Here is a 23,628-nt window from a genome sequence, read left to right on the forward strand (position 1 = left end):
GATATAGATAGACAGCTTGCAGATGCAAGCACTTACAAGCATTTGTCGCAGTTTCCTTCTTTGGAGTACAAGAATGCCTTGGACTCCATTCTGACCATGGCATTACAGAATAAACTAATTAACAAAAAATTGTTTGATATCCTTACTATAGCTTACCCTTTAGTACCTGTTATGTATTATACTGAAGGTGCAAAAGGATGCTCGGGACCCTCCTGACAGACCCATTATCTCTGCCCAGGGATCCCTATTGCAACCCATTCCACAAATTTTTAATTTTTTGTTATAGCCATTTGTTATGAGACAGCCCGCCTTTCTGAAGGACACATCTCAGTTTTTGTTAAAATTGAATAGTTTGGTTAACATTCCTTTGGGTGCCATCCTGTGCACTTTCAATGGAAAAAATGTTATACACCATCATTCCCCATGACCTGGGTTTAAATTCCATGCATAGGTTTTTGCAGCGTAATGATTTTGTTGACCTGGATGTAGCTTTGTTCCTGGAGTTGTTGGAATTTACTTTAACAAAAAATTTTTTTCTTCATAATAACCAATTTTTTCTACAGTGTACTGGATGTGCAATGGGGTCCAATGTGACCCCACCGTACGCTAATGTTTTTATGTTTGAACAGGAACACCAGTTTTTCTTTTCTGATTCCAACATCTCCAGGAACATAATGCTATATACCAGGTACATACTGTAGATTATTTTTTTTCTTCTTTGGATGGTTTCCGAGAGTGAGCTAATTGAGATCATAGATGCCATCAACGTCCGTGATCATCCAGTAAAATTTTCCTATATACGTACAAAATTAATTATCTCGATGTTAAGGTCAAAATTTTTGATAAAAAGATCTGTACAGAGGTTTTTCATTAAAAAAACAGATCACAACACTTTGTTACATTATATTAGTTGCCATCCTCCATCTTTAAAAAAAGCCTTACCAAAGTCTCAGATGTATAGATCAGCAAGGATAACTTCGGACCCATTGAAAGTTCCAGCTGCTTTAAATCAAGTTACCTTATCGTTCTTGGAACGGGGTTACCCTAAGAATATTTAGAAAAATGCTAAGGAACAAGTTTTACAGATCCCACACACTGATTTACTCAGTCAGAAAAAGGTGGAGTCTAAAAATAATAAAATACCTTTAGTATCTGAATACACTTTGACTAGCCAGGTATTACCTTGAGCCTCCCGAGCTTTGTGGCAAATTGTGTCAGGAGACTGGGACCTACCAATCTTTAAAGATAAAGAGATTAATCCGTGTTATAAAAGAGGGCGTAAGCTTCGAGATATTCTTGAAAAATCTAAAATAACATCAATGCCCAAAGAACCAACTCCTCATTTTTTGGTCCAAAAGAAAAAACTTGGATGCTATAAGTGTGCATCTTGCACTACTTGTAGATACCTTGAACCCGGGAATTATTTTAAACATCCCCATATGGGTCACAAATTTTACATTAGGCATGTTTTACAATTGTCAAATGCAATCTGTCATCTACAGTATATCATCATGTGCCCGTGTGGGTTGTATTATGTGGGTCAGACAATATGTACTTTTAGAGAATGGATGGCGTTCCATCGTTCTGCCATCAGCATCCTTTGGCATCCTTAAAATATAAGATTATCGATCACATCCCTAAAGATATTGGGGGGGGGTGATCGTTGTAAAAAACTGAGCCAATGTCACGTTGGATACACAAACTTGACACCATTGCACCTAGAGGACTCAATGAAATGATAGCACTCTATGTTTTTCTATAATGGTCAGTTGATTTGCTCATTTGATCCTTACAGGGTATGGTCCCTATTTAAGTGCAATATGAGTGAGCTATGGCTTAAAGCTAACATTGGGGGTGAATAAGATCTATAGGGCATTAGGATTAGAATGTTTATGTATTCCTTGTCCTTTGTCTGCTGTGGAGTATTTGGATGTCCCTGTTTTTTATATATGTTAATGACTTTTATGTGTGTTGAGGCCAGGTCAGTGCTTCTGATTTCTGGTAAGCTACCGTATATTGTTGCAAATTATGGCTATGATAAGTAATGTTATTTCTAATGCATAGTTTAGTTGTCTGAATCTATGAGTATTACAAACCAATTACTTTTTCCCTTTTTTAAGTGAATATTTTATGCACTAGCACTTTGTATATGTATGTTTTTTCATTGTAATATATCCATGGGCAAGTCCCATGATCTGATATGCAATTCTTAATCTTTGTATCACTTCTCCCTTCAGCGCCATGCTGCCTGTTGGAGAGGCACTTGGCTTCAGAGGTTGCTAGGCAACCTCCCAAGTCATCCTTCCCGTCATTTCCGGTGTCCGGGCTGACGGATGTCCAGCCTTCCTCTCCGGTGACAGCACTGCGGGGAGGAGAGTTGCAGCATGGTTGTGGTTTATAAGGTAAGACACTTGCACTGTTAATGTTGATTCCCAATGACTGGGAATCTGCGTAGGCACCAGACCCATTCTGCACATGAGCAGAACGGGTCTGCGAGCCTGCATGTTACCTGGCATCAGACTGTCAGTGATTGACAGTCTGCTGCTGTTTGGGAGCAGGAAGGGGGTGGTGACAGCCTCTGTTACCCGAAACGGAGGCTAGGCACCCCTGTTGGGGTGGAGGGAAGAAGCCAGGATCTCAGTCAGCTGACGGAGATTTCCTGGCCTCTTCCTCGCAGCTACAATGGCCAGCTGTTTTGACCCTATGGGTCAACTTAGCCGGACGATGGTCCGCAGAGTATCTGATGCTGCATTGGACAATGCAGCTTGGATATGTAATGCAGCAGGAGTGATGTCTCCTGCTGCATTAGCATAGCTTGCGAGCAGCTTAGCTATTCTGTCTGAAGCTGAATCAGGCCCTAAGTTCCTTTGACAGTGATTGCAAAATTGCTGTTTAAAAAGATACGTATCCACACTAAAGGAACTCAAACTATTTTGCTAGCAGGCAACTAATAATAGTAATAAATATAACAAAATATTTGTATGTATACGTACATACTCTTACTACCTATGCCACTGAACTCATTTATCATCTATTTCAGACTCCATAGTTACAGCCATTTTCCAGGAAGTACTATATACATCATTGTTTTTCCATAACTGAATCATCATACTAGGAGCAGATGTACTAAGCCGTGGAAAGTGACAAATTGGAAAGTGATAACCTAACAACCAATCAGCTCCTGTAATTTTTAAAACTCAGCCTGTAACATGCCAGTTAGGAGCTGAGTGTCTGGCTATTTATCCCTCTCCAATTTATCAGTTTCTAGAGCTTAGTACATCTCCCCCTACTTACTTTTTCAAAATTATGAATCTACGTATTGGGTTTCCAAGGAAGACTTCATTTTTTTGCATATAGACTGGAGCTATCTAAGTAGGGAACTGTAACCGTTTAGATACTATAGTACTGTTTGTTGCTGTCTACCAACTGGCATTTTCAGGGAGATCACATAGGATACCATATTGCTGATATGGTCTGTCAGCATTGTGTAGTACAGGGGTTCCCAACCACGGTCCTCAAGGCACATTAACAGTCCAGGTTTTAAGGATAGCCATAGTGGAGCACAGGTGACTTAATTAGTGCCTCAGTTACTTTGATTTAACAATCTGTGCTTAAGCATGGATATCACTAAAACTAGGACTATTGGTGTGCCTTGAGGACCGAGGTTGGGAATCACTGGTGTAGTAGAATCAGGCATTGCTCAGAACAAGGCAGATGGGGTTTACCTACCTTTCCCTTTAAAATATGATTGCACAGATGGTAGTAGACCTCTCATTCCAAAAACCTCTCCATGATCCACCAGAGCTTCCTTAACAAGATCATATCCACAGAGAACAACCACTCGCCTCAGTCCTAGATATAGTGTGTACACATCTCCATATATCTCTCTCATCTATATATGGGAGGCAATTATATTGCAGTACATGTTATACAGTGATGCATGAACTTGTTTAATATACAAATATTAATGTATTATATAGACTGAAAATAATATCCTAAGCGCATGCCCTATCAATTAAAGTGCAAAGCCTGAATCTCCCCCATACTCTCCTATGCAGATCTTTATCTACTGTATAATACATGGCATATCCTCCCCCACACTAAACAATACAAACCTGAATTCTCCACCTCACAGTGCCATAGCCAATACAACCAGGGCCAGCAAGCCCCCATCCCTGGTTTACATAATGTCATGACATCACAGCACAAGTCTGGGTGAGAAATGAAGCAGGAAGAGGGGTGCTGGGTGTGTCCTAAGGATGTACCCTGCACCCTTCTATGAAGCAAGTTCTCTCTCTTGGCACGCTAAAAGTTTGGAAAGGGTATCATCAGGGCAGTGACCTTCCACTACCTCTGTTTTGTGTCCTGTATGGTGGCACCTGTCACACATCAATCAAAACAGCACTGTCCCCATGGAATGTCCTCCTCCTTCCACCTGTTGTATAATACAGAGCCTGCTCTCCTCTCACCCTGCCTCCCGCAACTGTACAATACTAGGGGGCAAATTTACTAAGAATAGAGTTTGCAAACTCTGGAGAGTTTGGCCATTTTTTTCCCACTTTCAAATTTACTAATGTCAGACTTGGGAGAGAGATCTCCTTTGCTATGGGAAAGTACTGGAGAGTTAGCAAACTCTCTTCAATTCACCATTGGAAAAACTCGAGAACCTTTTCACTAGTGAAGATAGGATTCAGGAATTTGCCAAGCAGAGACTTTCTAAACTCTCATGAAATGGGAAAACTCTCCTGTAAAAACTTGTGAAATAAATACACCTGCCTGTGATCTTTAAGTTTTGCAGAAACATACACATAAATAAGAAAGAAAAGGTTAAAAAGTAAAAAAAAAATGGCATAGGGCCCCCCGCCCCCAAAAGCTTAACCAGCACCGGACTTGCCAGCCAGTCCTGGTTTCTAAAATTATGGGGAACAAAATGTGTAGGGTTCCACTGTAATTTAGAAACCAACACCAGGCTGCATGGCCGGTCCTGTTTTTAAATATAGGGGGGGAAAAAATGCGTTGGGTACCCCCCATATTTAAAACCAGCACTGGACCCAAAATGGCCGGGCTGTAATGCCACTGCTCAGAGACCCATTCACTGGGGCTCTGGGGCCAAAGCTTTATCAGCCCATGCCAGGCCAAGCTGGGGATCTCAGGGGAGGTGGGGACCCCCCCAAGAAGGGGTCCCTCCCTGAAACCCCAGGCTTGGACTGAAGCCCGGGGCTCTTCCCTGCACCCCTGGAGCATTGGGTACTGGGGTAATAATGTAAACAATAGAAATAAACTATTGTATTTTACAGTGGGACTACAGGTGCCAGCATGCCTGCCCTTTGGCACTTGTGGAACTTCAAGTGCCAGCAAGCAGCCGCCACCTGTACCCCCACTGTAATATAAATAGTTATATAAATACAAAACACACACACCGTGACTAGTAAAAGTTTATTGCATACCCCTACCCACTCACAAATTTACACATACATTTTCCCCACATACGTTCCAGGGGTGTGGGGAAGAGCCCTGGACTTCAGTCCAAGCCTGGGGTTTCAGGGGGGACCCCTTCTAGGGGGGTCCCCACCTCCCCTGAGATCCTCAGCTTGAACTGACCAGCTTGGGCTGATAATGCTTTGGTCCCAGAGCCCCAGGGAAAGGGTCTCCGGGCTGTAACATTACAGCCTGGCTGTTTTGGGTCAGGTGCTGGTTTTAAATATAGGGGGTACCCTATTAATTTTTTCCCACTATATTTAAAACCAGGACAGGCCCTGGTATTGATTTCAAAATTATGGTGAAACCCTACACATTTTGTTCCCTGTAATTTTAGAAACCAGGACTGCCTGTCAAGTCCGGGCTGGTTAAGCTTTTAGGGGGGCCCTATGAATTTTTTTTAAAAACTTTTAACCGTTTTTTTTCAGGCTAGAACACAAGCAGCCTTCACATATCTCACTTATATGTGCAAGCAGCATGCCCGGGAGAGTTTTGCAGAGAGAAGACACTGCAAAAACTGCTACTCGGGGGAGAAATCTTGTTCTGCTTCACCAGTGGACATTTCCCTCTCAGCTAAGCTCACTTCTTGGTAAATGTGAGAGTCTCAGGAGCCTCAAATTACCCGAGTTTCTGCGTAGCTAATCGAGTTGAAAAAAAGCAAACTCTGCCAGACTTGATTCTTAGTAAATTTACCCCTAGGTCTTTGACCCCTACCCCACAATGTATAAAGCAAGTACTAATTTCCATCACAGTATTCAATACAAGCTCCATTCTCCTACCGTACAGGCTATTCATTTCAGTGTCAGTTTTATTCACACATACAGTAGTAATTGTAAAATACATCTGTACATTGTCAGAAAAATCAAATTACAAAATTAGTTTTGCTAAATTATAATTAGTTTGAACCCAAAATGTAAATGTAACATTATATCTTGTACCTACAAAATATGGTTACTAAAACGTAATACTAACCTTTTTTAAAGACTCCAACATTTGCCCTGACTTCAGCTGGTGAAGATTGCCGATAATAGGCAGTGGGGTCGGCCCAGGAGGCAGGTTCTGTTTTTTGTTTATGTGGCCCCAGGTGTAGAGACAGAGGACACAGGAGAGCAGAAATACCAGGACCAGAGTCAGGGGCTCCATGCTGATCTAATGCCGGGGTACAGTATTGTGATTTCTTTACTGGAATGGAAATGTTTGGAGTTTTTGTTATTAGACCTTTAGTAGATATTCATTTTCCTGCTAACATTTTTCAGAGAAAGTGTTAATATGAAATGATAATGAAATTCCTGACTGGCAGCGAAGCTTATTTAAAATGGACCATATGAAAAACAGAAGGATTTCCAGGGATGTTCAGGTGTTTTGCTTTTATAGTATTGCTGCACAGATTAGTAATATACACCCAAGCATGAACAAACAAGCACAGTCAAAGTTTTTGATTGACACACCTTTTTAGGAAACTTACTGTAAGCTCTAAGTTGTTAGGTTTAAAAACATTAAAGTCTGCACCTTACCTCTTTACTTTTCACAAAATCTTCAGGCCTTCTTTAGGATCAGGAGAACCATAAAATGAATTATTGGGTTTGCAGCATATCAGAACTGCTGTCAGTCACTGTTGTCCAGCACTAAATTTTGGAAGCCAAGTTCACTGAGCGCAGCCAACTGGATTAATTATTAATTGAAAAGACTAGCAGCAGAAATATAGCAATTGTACTATAAATTATGGGTGTGCACCAGCCACTTTTTGTATTTTGTGTTTTGGTTTTGGATCTGGATCTTTCTTCGGGTTTTAGATCTGGATTGGTTTTGCCAAAATCACCCTTCCGGGTTTTGTGTTTTGGATCTGTATTTTTTTGGAAAAAAGCTTAAAAACAGCTAAAATCACAGAATTTTTTTTTTCCTCCTACGCTATTATTAACCTCAATAACATTAATTTCCACTCATTTCCAGTCCATTCTGAATACCTCACAATATTTTTTTAGGCCGAAAGTTTGCACCGACGTAGCTGGATGACTATGCCAAACGACACAAGTGGGTGGCACAAACACGTGGCCCATCTAGGAGTGTCACTGCAGTAGCAGACAGGATGGCAGTTTGAAAAACTTGTCCCCAAAAGGCACTGCGTGGCGACTTATTACGTCACCCATCGACTGCTGCTGCTGGGCACACAGGACAGGACTCAGGAGAGAGATGGGCACTGCCAAGGCTGATAAGACGCTGTTCGTGGGGAACTTAGATCCCAGGGCCACCAAGGAGATACTTTTCGAGCTGTTTCGGCAGGCTGGTCCTGCAATTAAGATTAAAATTCCAAATGACAAGGATGGAAAGTCGAAACAATTTGCATTTGTCAATTTCAAACATGAGTCTGTTCCCTATGGAATGAGTTTGTTAAATGGAATCAAACTCTTTGGGAGGCCGCTGAAAATTCAATTTAGATCAGGAAGCAGCCATGGCTCCGCAGAAGCAAATGGCACAGCCTACTCACCACAAGGAAATAGCAGTTTTACTGGAATCAGTCCATCAACACATGACCGCGGGCATGATGGCAATGGGAAGTTCACGAAATACTCTGAACTTCACCTCCTGTTCCAAACTATCAGATATCTTACTCTTCTCCAGACAATCTTCAAAAAGAAGCAATGACGAATAACTTCTATAGGTCGGAAACCCCTCATGGATCCAGCACAGCAATGATGGCCCAACACAGTTTCTCGCCTTCACATTATCCGCCTCACCAAAGTTGGTACAGTGACGGATCCAATCATTCTCCCCCACACAGATATGATTCCTCTTCCAGCCACCGATCCAGTATAAGCCATAGCCCTCATCCTTATCAAAAGGAGAGATACCACAGTAGCAGAGACTAGGAATGTGCAGGCTCGGATTAGTTCGGATTTTCCCACCAAGTTCAGATTTTTCCCGCCAAAAACCAGGTCTCAGAAAGAGGCAAACTGTCATCTTTCTTGGACTTTTGTCGAGGACAGCCCCTGTAAAAAGTATTTTGATGAAGGGCAGCATACAACCCACAGGACAGCCCCTGTAAAAATTATTTGTATGAGTGTACCCCCTACTGCAGACAAGGCAGCCACTGTAAAAATTATTTGTATGAGCGCACCCCTACAGCAGACAGGGCACCCCCTGGACAACACAGCACTACAGCCAGCCAACCCCTATGGACAGGACAACAGCCAGCCAATATATGGACAAGGACAACAGTAGCCAACCAGCCCCTATGTATGTGGACAACAGTAGCCAGCCAGCCCACCTTTTCACACTGGGGTGGGTGAAGAGAGCACCCCCGAAGGACAGAACACCCCCTGGACAACAGAGCACTACAGCCAGCCAGCCTCTATGGTCAAGACAACAGCCATCCCCTATATGGACAATGACAACAGTAGCCAGCCCCTATGTACAGTATTGTATATGGACAACAGTAGCCAGCCAGCCCCTATGGTCAGCGTCAGCTCCCTCCCTCCCTCTGCACAGTAACCAGCAGTACTTTATTATTTTTTATTTTTATAACTAACACAGACACAACACTGAGCTCCCAGCTCTGTAACTCTGCACACTCCACAGCCGGAATGAAAAATGGCGGCAATCACAAGACCTTTATAGAATCCAAAACCCACAAGAATCCGACAGCGGGATGATGACGTTTTGCCTCATTTCGGGAACCAAGTCTGGTGGGAAAACCTGAGCCAGACTCGATTCCTGGCTAGGATCGGGGGGCTTGGGGGGGTTCGGATTTCAGAATTCCGAACCTGCTCATTCCTACTATAAATAGAGATATGTGCCGACCCCCGTGTATTGGTTTTGGGTCAGATTCATCTTCATGTTTTGATTTTGCATTTGAATCTGTATTAGGGTTAGGGTCGGGAGAGAGGGAGGGTTAGCATACCAAACAACAAGTGTCGGTATGCTAGCCCTGTTGGGATGCCAGCATAGGGATTCTGACAGCTGGGATCCCGAGTGCTGGCATCCCCTACCGAACCTGTATGAGTCACAGAGCGGATGCACCAAGTTTAATTAACGACTGCACAGTGTTATTGACAGACAAGGAGCATTTGTGGGCAGCATCCGGGGGGTAGCGAGTTAAATGTAGGCATCTCATTACCATTTGGGGGCGTGTCTGTGACTGCAAATTCATACATAGGGTTAAGACCAGTGCTTGAAGTGTGCCGGTATGCCATGATGCAGGGACAGAGGGCGGAGGTGTGGCTTCAGTGCTGTGCGGGGAAGCTACATACCTCTGCCCATCTGTCAGTGACTGATACACTACAGTGCTCACTAGAGATGGGAATCTAGTTCATATTAGTGATCAGTTCATTATGATCTAGTTCACAGAAAAGAATAGTTCAAATGATCAGTTCATGTAGTACATTTAGGTAATTTTTTCACTGGCTCTGAAACACTGGTGAGAGAAGTGTTTGGGAACATAGAACTAGTGTATTACACAAACAGTAGGGATTTCAACTATTAGCTCATTAGGTGAGTCTTGCAGGGGTATTCAATATGGGAGCGATAAGTCCATTTTTGCGTTAATATCGGAGGTATGACGTCATTATCGGAGGTTTTACTTTTACACCATATTCAATTTCAAAGACTTTTCGCAGTTTTGAAAAGTCTTTGATAAATGGTGAAAAGTTATCCCCGTTTTTTAATAGGTGTCGAAAAAAAGTGCAGAATTGGGGTTTAGGGGTGCAGGCTTAAAAAAAATAGCCTGCACCCCTGGGAATGACATTTAAAAAAGAACTGTGTCAAAAAAAGTAAAAAAAAAAAAATAGGGACACCCCAAAAAATTAATTTTAAAATTGGGGTGAAAAAAAAAATGGGAAAAAATTGATTAACAATAGGGAAATAGGTTCATGGCTATTCTGCATGTATGCAGCAGGTGTTTTGAAGAATAGATTTATAGCGGCAGGTGCACAAATGCAGAATTTTTAAAAACTTACTTTAGGGACTTAAAAATATGCTAGTACCCATTTTCATGTACCCCAAATTTGATGGGACCACTTAAAACAACGAAAAAAATAACCTAAGTGCTCTTCTGCAACACTTCTTCAATGTCGGGAAAAAAACGCCTGCTGCGGCTATTTAAATCCCCGACTTTCAATTAAAGGCTAAAACGGGGGTACCCATAGTGATCCCCATGTTTTTACAACTTTAGGGGGTCTTACATTTTTTTTAAGGAAAAATTCGTAACTTTACGCAAATCCAACTTCGGAGGTTCCCGTTTTCGTTAATTTTATATTGAATACGGGGATAAGCGGGAGCGGGCCCGATACTTTAACGCAGGTAAAAACTCCTATATGAAACATTAACTTCGGCAGTGAAGTTAACGTTTCATATTGAATACCCCTCATAGTCTTGTTCAAGTGATTAGCTGTGTTTAATATGTCTGAACTTTTAATATTTTAAAAAAGCAATATATAACAAACTACTAGTAGTAGTGACATGTTTATCTCTGCAATGTTAATTTCATTGTTGTTATCATTTTTATTTCCATAATATACAAGTGAGAGAGACCCAAATTCAGAGTATTGTAATGTGTCACTTTTTTTTCTTTTAAAATACAGTAATTAGAAGGAAAACACCTCTGACTCATTTTTTAATTGCACTCATTAATGTCACTTAATGCACACCAGAGCTACTGTAGATTAACAATAGGGCAGGAGGGATTACAGCCTCCACATAAAAATATGGGGATGGTCTCAAGCATAGTCTATAAAATGACAGAAGCTGACAGGTTCCACTTTATCTCTCTTGAAGGTTTGATATATCTCCCCCTATGTCTTGTGGAGTAAAAAGAACTACACTATATAGCATGCAGCACTCAGCACTGTGTCTTATGAAGATTAGGAGTGTATATTGTGAATTAATATACTAGGAGAATTAATCCTGACAATATACTTCAGATCCAAACAATGCATATGTCTGATCACAGCAGTGCCCCCTGTGTTAGTTTAGCAGTACTGATTCATAATGACTGCATGTGAGAGAGCTGAAGGGGAATGTATCATGTGACTTTTGAACTACTGACCTATATGCCAGGAGAATGACTTAATGAGTCATCATGACAATCTATTTCAATCAGCTCCACATGAGTCACTGATCTAATCGAACTAGTTGCCAGAAGAATGACTCATCTGTCATGACAATCTAGTTCACTGAGCTGCACACACATAGCCCTCACAAAGTCTGAGCATAGCAGTGCCATCTCTGGTCATTAAGCAGTACTGGCTCATGCCTAATGGAGCTGTCACTGTGGCTAACTTCTCCCACTTGTTTTAGCTCTTGATGAACTGATCTTTGCCAGAGCTGTGAATGGAGTTAACTAGTTCATTTTGAACTGATCATTCGTGTACTACCCATCACTAGTGCTCACAGGCTGTTACAGGAGGACAGCCCCTAAACCTAAAGCCAGCCACAGGAGTTTGGAACTGGCAGTGTACTGCCACCCACCCACGCACCCACCAGTGCCTGTTCTCCTACCAGTGCCCATTCTCCCGCCGGTGCCGTCAGTTTGTATAGGCTTGAAGGTGGCTTGCTGGTGCTGCCAGTAAGAGCTGCCACCTCTCCCGGCTCACGAAAAGTGCACTGCTGCTGCAGCTGGTAACAGCCACGATCCCCAGCTGCTAGCCAGTATCAGCCAACACGTTCCCCGGGCCCCTGTAGCATGAATTGTGGCCGGTAACAGCCATGACCCCCGGCCGCTGGCCAGTAACAGATGCAACCCCCCATGGGCCACAGTAACTTGCAGGACAGCTGCAGCCTCCTATTTATTTTCTGCAGAGGATGCCTACAGTATGTGTTTAAGAGGATTGAGAGTGGAAAAGGGTGAGAGAAGAAAGGAAGGAATGAGAGATCTATGCATGACCCCCCCATTTTTAGTAGCCACTCCCTCATGACACATAGCCATGCCCATTTTTTTGCTCATGCCAGTACGTTTCCATACCACCACTTCAAAATTCCCACTTCAACCACTGGTTAAGACTCCAAGGGCAAAATTTACTAAGCGGCTGGTTCTAAACCCCGGCGGTTTGATGGAGGGTTCTATTCTGTTCTAAACACCGGTGGTTTGGTGGCGGTTTGACAGCGGGCTCTATTCTGTTCTAAACCCCGGTGGTTTGGTGGTGGGTTCTATTCTGTTCTAAACCCCGGTGGTTTGGTGGCGGTTTGACGGCGGGCTCTATTTTGTACTAAACCCCGGGGGTGGTCACCGAGACCCTACCGCAGGGTCTCGTCGCAAGCCCGATGGTCGCATTGGTCTTGACCATCATTTTGGCCGCTCGCATATGCTGTGGGTCATCACCCACAGCTATGCGAGCGGCCAGGAGGCCGCTCCAAGTTTAGGTAGGAGGGCCCTGATTCAGAGCGAGCGCTCTGGTCAGAGCGTCTGGCTCTGAATCAGGCCCTCTGTTCGGATACACTCTTTTTGTATTGATTTTAGGTAGAAATAAGAAGGCACATTATTACCTTTGGTTGTAAGGATGTCATGGTGTGACTTACTGTCACACATCCTGCTAGTGTGCTGCCAGATGTACAGTACCTACACAGTGCAGTTTTCTGAGGCTTGCACAAATTGCCTCTCTCCGCTCACCCCAGGGCTGGTGTTATGCCTTAAAGAGTGGACAGTGCCCTAGCAGGGCACTATGTAATTTTTGACACGTCTACTTGTATTACTGACTGAGGACTTTGCCCCTCAAACATGTGCACTCGTGGTGCTTGTGGTGCACATGCCTGCCGTATAGCTTTGAATGGCAGTACTAAGTGAGGTGCCATCACCTGTGCACGTGAGGACCATGGCACTCAGCTTTTCAGTTGTCCCATAGAGTGAAGGAGAAATTGATGAAATAAAAAAGACTGGGAAGCATAATTTGGCCCTTCGCCTTTCCTTTTCTGTTGGACCTAGTGCTTTCCCCAATCAATGCCACCCCAGTAAGAAGGCATCAGATAAGATTAGGCTGATTCAACATCTTTCTTATCCTGCTGGTTCTTACATTAACAATGTGAGTCTGGGTGAAAAAAAAAGGAATTGTGTTGTGTCAAATACAAGTCTTTCGATAACGTTTTGGCTCTGGTTAAGTCACTAGTTTTGGGCATTTGATATCCATGCCTGAGGCTATAGATAGAGAAGCAGTTTCTTACATTATGATTGCCAATACATGCATGTACAAGTAATTAAAGCCTCTTCCAATAATTTGGAAATTTACCTGCCAGTAAGTACTAGGTGATTGCATTCCATTCCTGGGAACAATGTAAACCTTGCTTACTTGATCTATGCTGATTATTGGCTCCTGCTTTGTCTAACCCTCTGTCTGCTGGTTTAAACTTTGATTAATCTGTGTACTTCCATTTGTTAATTATTAGTGAATCAATTTTGCTCTGTTTACCTAGGCTTGTCTCTTGCATTATCCTGTGACTTTAAACTGCCACCAGCTTCTGAGAAGTAAGTGTGTGTATATATATATATATATATATATATATATATATTCTTTTAATTTTTAGACAAAAAAAGTCTGAAAAAGTTGGAAATCAGGCTCCAGTTAGATACCAGAGTTACTGATACTGGTAGCTTTGAATAACTTTTGACATCTACAAAATATTTGTCATATTTAGAAATGTGTATAGACCAATGGTCGAAGTGGGGCGTAATACGGCGGTATGACATACCGCCACTTCCCGGCCCCACTTCATTTTACCCGCAGAAGAGAATGCACCAGCGCTGGGATGCAGTATGGCATCCCAGCACTGGAACAGCGGCAGCAATGTGTAGAGATGTGTCCCGCAGGGGACACATCTCGAGCGGCGGCTGGCATGTAGCTGGAACAAAGCAGCCATCCGATCCCGGGTGCATTGTAAGCAGCGCACACTGGCTGCCAGCCAATCATGGGGCTTACGGCCGCCAGCCAATCGCAGGGCTCGTGGCCACCAGCCAATCACGGGGCTCCTCATCCGCCAGCCAATGAGAAGCTGCCCAGTGGCAGCTTCTCATTGGCTCGCACTACTGCAGAAGAAACAAAGACTCCTGGCTCCTGGCAGCCCCATTCCAGCAACGCAGGTAAGAGGGAAGTAGAGAAAGGGGAGGATGGGAGAGGGAATATAGAGAGGGGCAGACAGAAGGAGGCAGGCAGTTAGTATTGTAGGGGGTGAGGGAAGATAGGGAATCAGTGAGAAGGGCAGGGTGTGATAGAGGGGAGCAGGCAGGGAGAAGTGTGGGGGTGGGGTGAGATGTACAATGGGTTGATATGGAAGCAGGGGCCCAAGGGGGGGGAATTCAATCTCCATAACCCCACCTCTAAATTCCCACTTTGAGCACTGGCATAGACCCCAGTGTTCTAGTTTTGGCAAATGTACCCTCAAGCATTTTGAGTTGGATTTGGATTGGTCTTTGATTTCTTTAAAATCTATTTAAAAAATCTATTAAATCTGCTAAATCATGTAATTTGGATTTGTTCACATGCAATCCAAAACCGAGATTTGGTATTTAAAACCGAGTTCCGCACTTACAGCTGGCCTGAGCTAGAAAAAGGTTCTACTGAGAACCACAAAAGTGATCCGGGCCGGAACTCAATTCGACTCGGAACCCCTAAGTTTGGATATGTTTGATTTTCAGTAAAACTATACTGCACATCTCTAGTTATATGGTTTTTGAATAAGTCAACAACTGAAGCTGAACATACCCTAATAGACATGTAATAATACTGTGACACTTCATAATCCCTTAATATCTCATTGCCCCTCTATTTCTCTCTCACCGCCCATCAATGTCTGTAATTGACCTCTCTATAACGTTGTTATTGCCCCCTTCATACTGTGAGGCCCATTTATCATTGAATATTTGAGGTAAATTTTCCGAAAACACACATTTTCGGGGGTTTACAGTACCTCAAATATTAAGTATTCCCCAGAAGTATTAAGGAGGGACCACAGCAGATATCTCCGATACCTGCTGTGATCCCTCCAGTCCTGCTGGCAGCCGCCTCCCCCATAGATTTCTATGGGGGAAGCGTTGCTGCCAGATGTACAAATATCCGGAATGTGATGCATTCCTGATATTGGCCCCAGCAGCTAATGCCATCTGAAGATGGCGTTAGCTGCTCTAGCCTATGGCTACACACCGCATAACTAGCCGGCGGAGGGATCCTCTGGAACCCTCCCCCAGTAATGGGCGCTGCTCATGTGTAATCCATGGGACTGCGCATGCGCAGCAGATCAGAGAGCAATCCGGAGACATTGCTGGGACGGGATCCTTTTGGAGCCCGTCTCCCTGCATCTGCCAGTTAATACATCCGGCCGTTATGATCGCATTTTGCAATGTGATCATGAGCGGTACTGACATGTCCTGATCGCAATGCAAAAGCGATCATTAATAAATGGGGCCCTGTATCCCTCAATCCACTTTCATAGCTCTCTTTGTTCCTTCCATACATATGTCACTGCCCATTCATGTCTCTATCACTCCCACCTGCTGCCGCTGCACTTGTGAACTCTCGGGCACAGCATGGGCCACTGCATGCACTGACTTCTGAAGCAGAGCCATGGCTTGGTCGTTCCCCGGCCCTCTGTTCACTGCGTGTGCATGGATCTCGGCACACAAACAATACGTACCTGTATAATGACATTCCAAGTTGCTTGCAGAAATACAGTGAAACAGAGTAGTACTATTTTCATAGTAGCCAGTTTTAAAGATGGTATCACATCAAATCATGAAAACATTGTTCCAGCATTGAAAGTCACAACAAGGTAAGGTTGAACATCTTAAAGATTCCAAATGCATGCACAAAAGCAATGTGTCAAGTGCAATAATATCAAAATAGTATTCCCATGCAGAACTTACATCTCTCTGCCTGCTAGTCCCTATGAAGTCAACAGTTCAGGACGACTCAGCTTCTTTGTCTCAAGGCTGCGGGTATCTGAAGTACAGGCATAATTAAAGCTATGTGTTTGTTTACCCTTGTTGAGACCTCCCAGCATGCACCAGTAACAGGTCTGAGCTCAAAGTCTGGCATCGGACCAAACTAGAGGGTTAGGCAATCTACAATGTAACTAATGGCAGATGTTTACAACCACAACCATCTTTTAAACATTCACATTGTAAAAAAATATTTTGGATATGAAGTAGAATTTTTTTCAAGCTTTTATTAACATATCTGCAGCTAAGCTGCTTATTAACAAATGTGATATATTCTATTGTAACAATCTACATTAAGTGACTATATTATTATCTGCCAGATTAGAATACTGTACTGTCACATCAACATATTAAGCTGCCTTTGAGAAATCATGCCTTTGTAAATTATTGTAATCCATACCTCAAGCACAAATGACCCTTCTCAACACACCTACAGCAAGGCACCGGTCCAACAATGTCCTCACTGAAACTGACTTCTGGCCCAGAATCCCCACTTCTGGAAGGTGAGTCTGTGATTACAGTAAAGAAACAATTACACTGCACACTCCAACATTTGTAGTTGTCCCCCAAAGTTATGTCTACCCATACTTATATTTATCTTGAAATGTGTTGTAATTGAGTGCTTCCAGGGATCAGAAAGTTAGCATTTTTATAATGTATTGGGTTTTTTTTTAGGGGTACTGTTATGGCCAAATAAGGTACTGTTTATAGGTGAGGGGACACACACCAGCATGGGTACACACCATCTTGTTTTGAGAATTTCAGACATTAAACATACATTAATTTGATTACCTTAAAAGTGCATGATACATTTCAAAACTAAGCAACATACATTTAAATCTCCATATTCATTATTTTCCTCAGGTATCAAGTTAACATACCACATATAATACATTAGGGTTAGGATTACCATTTCAAAGTAGATTAAGTTTCCAAGTTCCAAGTTGCAAATCCCATTTCAGACTCAAATGTAAATTTAGGAAATGACAATAGACACAGCTGTTGACCCTATAAAAGAAACAAAGGTAACTTAGATGTTAGTATAATATCCTTCAGAAACACTAATGCAAATTATCATTAAAAAACAACATCTGGCCTGGTTACATTACCCCAAAACCTCCTACTCTGAAGGCCATTTGTAAATGTTCAGATGACATAATGAGGGGGTATTAATTGTTTAAAGCATTAGGAACACGCAAGATTGATAAATACATTTAGATGCACTTGTTTAAACTTGCTTGATACATTTACCAAAACAAATAGCAGAAACAACGAGATGTTTGTCCATGGCCTCTGAAGTGGAGATGTTGCTCTTACTTTGTATAAGTATGACAAACAAGGACAAAAATATTACTAGCCTTTTTCAAAGTTCAGAAAGCACATACACTTTTACACCTAAACCCCAAAGTGTGGAAACAGTTTTAAACTTGTGTTATATCATTGACTGTGTTTGACTAATTAATGCACACCCCGTACATTTTGGTGGATGTGGAAATATAGCATTAAAGCAAGGTAGATCAGAACATTTGTAGCATATTGATGGTTTACATGACTTGAAACATGTAATTATGTTGGGATCTGATGTCTAAAAGCCTTCTGTATATTATCAAAATATGTGTGTTCCAAACCCATGTCGGGTCAAACAGTACAACACACTCGATTGGCCAACTGCATTCAGCAAATTAGAGAGGGCAATAGTAGGTTCGAAAACACACTTTTATTGATGCAGGAAAATCAAGAAAGATATCAGGAAGCTAATAACTGCTTTCATGCAACTTTCTTGCATCTACTTGAGAACCAGAAACTACTCTACGTGACATAAATGCCACAATGGTTAATTTTGGCACACAAATCTTAGGGCGCTTACCCGACAAATACACCTGCAAGCACACCACCAAGATGGACACTATGCACTAGAGGTGGAATGCAAGTAGCATGGGGTGGTAAAGTCCCACCTAGGGGTAGGTTTTAAATTAAAAATGTTAGGCACAAACACAAAGCATTCATCGTATGTGAAAGTTTGGCATGATGCTTTCAAAGTTAAAAAATAAACAAATATGTAAATGTACAGTTGTGGTGGTCTTACAAGTTTACACCAATTTTTGTTCAAAACCAAACATATGAATACCGTGTAAATTGTGTTGTGCAATTTTTTATATGCTTTATACTTTTATAGACCACCATTTCACTTTAAATATACAAATTTTTAAAACATTATGGAAAGTAAAGTTTGTGTGGGTATATGTATGTGTTTCACATACCTTAATGGAGCAAGCAAGTGTTTTTGTCATGTATGTTTTGAAGAATTTACACTTTTTTAGACCAAACAACAAATATACTTATGTGTACATGTGCAAAACATTATAGTGATTATACACAATGTTGTTTGGTAAACGCATTTCTGCCACAAAGGGGATTGTGCATGTTGCCTTGGAAATCAATACACACTGTTTTATATTTTTGGAGTTAACTTTTCTCCCACAAAAAAATTTTGGGACCAAAAAAAAAAAGGAAACAACTCATAACAACTTACCTTTTTGGCACAATCAGATTGCTGAGGATTAGAAGAAAACAAATGAAGGGTTAATATAAATAAAAAATTGCCACCACTTGACTAATAATAAACTTGATTGTATTGAATGTGAGCATTTTAACAATGGATAATACATAACCAAAAAACATTTCCAATAAAGAGAAATGAACAAAGTGTTGCTTGTGTTTTCCTTAATTTATTTTAACATAAAATATTTGTAGCGTAATACTTATAAATTGGTCTAGGTTAGTTTCAAATGACCACCCTAAAATTAACATTACCTCTAAAAATGTTGGTAGCAAACCTATTGCACATTAGCAGAAGGATATTACAATGCTGATAGATCAAATGAAGTTGCTTGAAATGGAGAAGTCCTACACAACTAAGCAAGCCACAAACAAATTATGGTAACACATTACCTGGTTTATACATAACATTTGAGATGTTGAACTTTACCTTAAAAACATGTATACACTACTGGCAAATTACAAAGGTGATCTGATCTTTTCAAGGCTAAAACAGGGGTAGGTAACTACACACAATTAAAGTGTAAAGCTTACCCTGGAAATGCTGATTGATGAGCTGGAGACTGACCTGCCTCCCACTCTCTGTGCTCAAATTGTCACCAGATACAACACAGGGCCTGATTCAGACTTGGGAATAGAGGGCCTGATTCAGACCCGCTCGCGAGCACTATGCGCTCGCAAGCGGGTCGATGGTGGCCCAGTATGCATGCGCATGACAGAGCCGGCTCCATCGTGCGCATGCGCGAAACCCGGATAGCGACGCACAAGCCATCGCTCCGGGTCTCGTACCAAAGGGGGCTTGCTGTCGATGCTGAGTGACAGCACGCCCCCTTTGGTGGGTGGGCCGGGGGCATGGCTGCCCAGACGGAGGTGTTCCCATGGGAACACCTACCGTCTGGGGACGGCCCCACTGACATCACAAGTGATGTCAGTGGGAGTGCTTTAGGCTCTCATGCTTTCAGCTCTCTTGGGCTTGCGGCAACAAGACCCTACCACAAGGGTCTCGTCGCAAGCCCGATGGTCGCGATGGTTTTGACTATCGCGACCTTCATCATGGCCGCTCGCATAAGCTGTGGGTGGTAACCCAAAGCTATGCGAGTGCCCAAGACGCTGCAACAATAAAAAAAACAAAAAACGCCCTGATTCAGAGCAGGCACTCGTTCAGAGCGTCTGGCTCTGAATCAGGCCCAGAGAGAGATCTCTCTCTCAACTGATCATCTTGGTGAAACCATGCTGCACTGCAGGTGGGGCAGATTTAAAATGTGCAGAGAGATTTAGATTTGGGAGGAAGGTGTCCAAACTGACATCTAAAGTGCAGTGTAATAATAAAGCTGTGCAGTATTTGTTGGCTACATGTAAAAGCAGCCAGTATTTACTCTACATGCAAAAAATAATTTTGTATTTACACCCCTTGAATTGCAACATGGTTTGGCCAGGTACACAGTTAAGTGCTATCTCTCTCTCTATTCCCAACTCTGAATCAGGCCCATAGTCCCATGCTTGCTCACTGTCTAAACCATAATCAGCAGGAAGCGGCTGCTGCAAACACAAATTATGCAGAAGACATCAGCTGAGCACAATATCTGACACTTTTAAAAAAGAACATAACAAAAGGCCACCCAATTTATCAAGACATCTGAAAGGACATTTTAGCAGCCCAAATGTACGCTCTATCACAGATCGAGTGGACTTATGTGCAAAATTATAATTATGCTCAGCAGGAGAATCCAGAATTGCTAATGGAGTCAGAAACCAACTAAAACACCCACACCCAGCATCACCTCAAAGTAAAACAGAGTGAAAAAAAACAAACAAACAAAAAAAAAACAGACATCAACAGAAAAGTGACACTGACAAAGGTACTGACCCAGCAACTATCCCTCCGGCATTTGTCCGGCTTCAAAACATGCATGAAGGGATGATTGCCTAAGGATGAAGGCATCATGACATGAGCCAGGGTAGCCGACTACAACACTCATGATTTTCATTTTTGCTCACAAACCACCTGCACATTTGTGGATTGTGCGTGAAGCCTAATGATATAAATGTGTGCACGCCCTCTAGGTGGTCTCAGGCCTTGATTCAGAGCCAGACGCTCTGACCAGAGCGCTGGCTCTGAATCAGGGTCCTCCTACCTAAACTTGGAGCGGCCTCCTGGCCGCTCGCATAGCTGTGGGTGACCACCCACAGCATATGCGAGCGGCCAAAAAGATGGTCGAGATGGTCAAGACCATCGCGACCATCGGGCTTGCGACGAGACCCTGCGGTAGGGTCTCGGCGACCGCAAGCCCTGGAGTGATTTTGGCTCTATCAGAGTCAAAATCACTCCCACTGACATCACTTGTGATGTCAGTGGGGCCGGATCCAGATGGGAACACCTCCCTCTGGCAGCCACGCCCCCAGCACGCCCACCAAAGGGGGCGTGCTGTGAATCAACATCGACAGCACGCCCCCTTTGGTGCGAGACCCATAACGACGGCTACCCCATTGTTATTCGGGTCTCACGCATGCGCACGATGGAGCTCCCTCCGTCTTGCGCATGCGCACTAGGGCACCATCGACCCGCTTGCGAGCGCTCAGCGCTCGCGAGCGGGTCTGAATCAGGCCCTCAGCTCAATATGTGTGCAGTCAATAGCACCCAAGACATTTGGCATGCCTGCCATGTTATAAATAGCTACCCTGACTGCATGCCACTGTGCCTCGTGGCTACGGAAACAGATTCAGGAATCAATTAGTGGTTGAAATGCCACCAGTACCTGTTTAAGGAATCTTGAAAATGTGGACTGGGCTATACCGAGAACTCTACCAGTGACAGACTGAAAATTCCCAGTAGCTAAAAAGTGCAGCACAGCCAGAAGCTTATGCTGGCCTGAGACAGAGTGTGAATGTGCTGTGTCAGGGTCTAGGTCCTGTTTGACTCAGTCATACAGATGGAATATGTTGTTACGATTCAGCCGGAACATCTGTATGACCTCGACATCGGCCAATGCGTTCAGGTTCAAACGCCTCCTAAAAAACGTGACCTGCGCAGCCTTTCTGGTACCTGTATTACCTCCTGAGCCTGCTCAGTTTCTTGCTCCTGGTTGTTTTCAGCCTGCTGGTAGAGCCTCTGAAATCCCAGCCACATGAAGTTGCAAGCAGTGGAACTATACTCTGCCATTTCTGCTGCACACAAAGAAAGTCAGCAATTTTGGAGTTTTTTATATGCATCATCAATGTGTGGCCAGTGATTGCAAGCTGAAACACATGTGAACAGTTGGAAACACATCCAAACTCACGCAAACACTCACCTCAGGAGGTCGTCTATTTGAAGAGTCTATTTTGGAGTGAGTTTGAGAATTTCCCGTGAGAGTCTCAAAATCTGTTTTTTATATATGTAGCACTTTATATACTGTTTATTATAATCTCCTACTTATGTAGGACTTAACACATAGGCTTTCTTCTTTATTATTCTTTAACCCTCACTTTAAATCTCACACTAGTGTGATGCCATGGGGTGGTTCTGCTGGGTTGGCCTGGGGGGTCCCTGCCCTGTTTTGGTCAATAGGAGTGTTAGGGACCTGCCTGATAGAGGTCACCTGGATGCGGTGGGCAGGCCTATAATTATGGCCATTATTATTCTAAGAAGCTCTTGGATGCTATTTAGCAATATTATTATTAGGTTCAGCATGGTTAGAGTGTGCACTTGCATCTGTCTCTTTTTCTGCTTGCAGCACTACAAGTCTCAGCAGGTAGCACCTCATATTGTGCTCAGGGTGTGCAATCTAGGGTCCCTCCATAGATTGCACCATCAGCAAACCCTGCATTGCCAACACAGGCAGCAAACCTGCACTGCCGACAGTGCTGGCACCCCCGCACTGCCGACACTGCTGGTAGCCTTCACTGAGGACACTGCCAGCACCGCAGCACTGCCATTCAATGTACTGAGGAGGTTGTCAGCAACCCCCACACTGCCGACACAGCCAGCAAACCTGCTCTGAAGACACCGCTGGCACCCTCACATTGCAGACACCACTGGTACCCTTCACTGAGGACACTGCCAGCACCACAGCACTTCCATTCCATGTCCTGAGGACACAGTCAGCAACCCATGCACTGCCAACACAGCCAGCAAACCTGCACTGAAGACACCTTTGGTACCCCCATATTGCCGACACTGCCAGTGCCCTTCACTGAGGACACTGCCAGCTCCGCAGCACTGCCATACCATGTACTGAGAACACTGTCAGCAACCCCACACTGCCGACAATGATGTCACAGTTAGTGTGCTTTTGGTGTATCTAACCCACACTGTTTCCAACCTGCATTGCATCCAACCCACTATGAATCCCGCACTGTATTCAACCCACACTGCAGACAGAATCCACTGTATCCAACTCACACTGTATCCCGCACTATTTCAGACCCGCACTGTCTCCAACTCACACCGTATCCCGTAATATATTAGACCTGCACTGTAATCCACACTGTATCTGACATGCACTGTTTCTGACTCACAGGTACGGAAGGTACGGAGCACTGTTTTGAATCTTCAGGGAGATTTTGGGGAACTGTTCAAGAAAAAGTCTGATTGATCGGTGCTTTACAAGGGTCAGCACCCCATGAGGAAAATATAGATTGGGCAGTGAGAATAGGCATGTGCTGGGGGCAACTAATTGTTTTGAGCAAGGATATTC

At 43.3% G+C, this 23,628-nt stretch overlaps 1 protein-coding gene across 1 annotated transcript in view; it reads right to left on the bottom strand.

Annotated features, from left to right (window-relative positions):
- LOC148502841 (cytochrome P450 2A13-like) overlaps positions 1 to 16,397 on the bottom strand; it is a 71,821-nt gene extending 55,424 nt beyond the window's left edge. The window contains exons 1-3 of the mRNA XM_088449296.1: positions 16,319 to 16,397; positions 6,451 to 6,660; positions 3,730 to 3,892 (exon numbers count right to left, since the gene is read on the bottom strand). Of these exons, the coding sequence (XP_088305422.1) occupies positions 3,730 to 3,892; positions 6,451 to 6,621 (334 nt within the window). The 5' untranslated portion in view covers positions 6,622 to 6,660; positions 16,319 to 16,397. The remainder of the gene's footprint in view (positions 1 to 3,729; positions 3,893 to 6,450; positions 6,661 to 16,318) is intronic.
- Between the last annotated feature and the right edge of the window lie 7,231 nt (positions 16,398 to 23,628).

This window comes from Taudactylus pleione, unplaced genomic scaffold (genome assembly GCF_031769625.1).
Source record: "Taudactylus pleione unplaced genomic scaffold, aTauple2 ptg000481l, whole genome shotgun sequence".
Lineage (NCBI taxonomy): Eukaryota > Metazoa > Chordata > Amphibia > Anura > Myobatrachidae > Taudactylus > Taudactylus pleione.